Source organism: Myotis brandtii, unplaced genomic scaffold, assembly GCF_000412655.1.
Source record: "Myotis brandtii unplaced genomic scaffold, ASM41265v1 scaffold329, whole genome shotgun sequence".
Taxonomy (NCBI): Eukaryota; Metazoa; Chordata; class Mammalia; order Chiroptera; family Vespertilionidae; genus Myotis; species Myotis brandtii.
In genome coordinates, this window is record NW_005362676.1 from 433,945 (window position 1) to 434,460 (window position 516).

Below are 516 nucleotides of genomic sequence, written 5' to 3' on the forward strand. Positions count from 1 at the left end.
TGGGTTTGTGCTCACGTGGGTACGGGGGGCGGGGGGCGCGGGCTCAGACGCCAGCTGTCGGGGGCTGTCTGCCCTGGAGATGTGCCTCTCTGGATTCCCAAATCCCCCATTTGACCACCCTCTCTGCAGCCACCACTTTGCTTTCAATTTGCTAAATCGGCGCCCATAAACCTCTGGGGGGCGGTGGGGGGGGATTACGGCTGGTGACAGATGTTATAGAAGGACGGGAGTCGGGCAGGCCGTCCAGTGTGACGCCTCCTGGCTGACCAGCTGCAGCCAGCCTGCTCCCAGGCCCCGGGCCTCCTTGTCCGGGGACCAGGGGGCTGCCCTCGTGGGGGGTCTGGCCCTACCCAAGGGGTGCAGGAGAAAGTCACGGGCTCCCCAAGGAAGATGAGCAGCTCTTTCAAGCAGGGCTTGCTCAAGAGCTCCACATCGGGGTCGCAGAAGGTGAGTGAGCCCTGGCCGGTGTGCCTCAGTGGGTAGAGCGTCGGCCTGCGGACTGAAGGGTCCCAGGTT

The 516-nt window shown here is 64.5% G+C and overlaps 1 protein-coding gene across 5 annotated transcripts in view; it reads left to right on the top strand.

The window, feature by feature from the left end:
- Positions 1-314: 314 nt before the first annotated feature.
- The window catches only part of LOC102247083 (transient receptor potential cation channel subfamily M member 1), a 19,122-nt gene continuing 18,920 nt past the window's right edge, over positions 315-516 (top strand). For all 5 annotated transcript variants that reach the window (XM_014543578.1, XM_014543577.1, XM_014543579.1 and 2 more), the window contains exon 1: positions 315-447. In XM_014543578.1, coding sequence (XP_014399064.1) covers positions 391-447 — 57 coding nt within the window. In that variant the 5' untranslated portion in view covers positions 315-390. The remainder of the gene's footprint in view (positions 448-516) is intronic.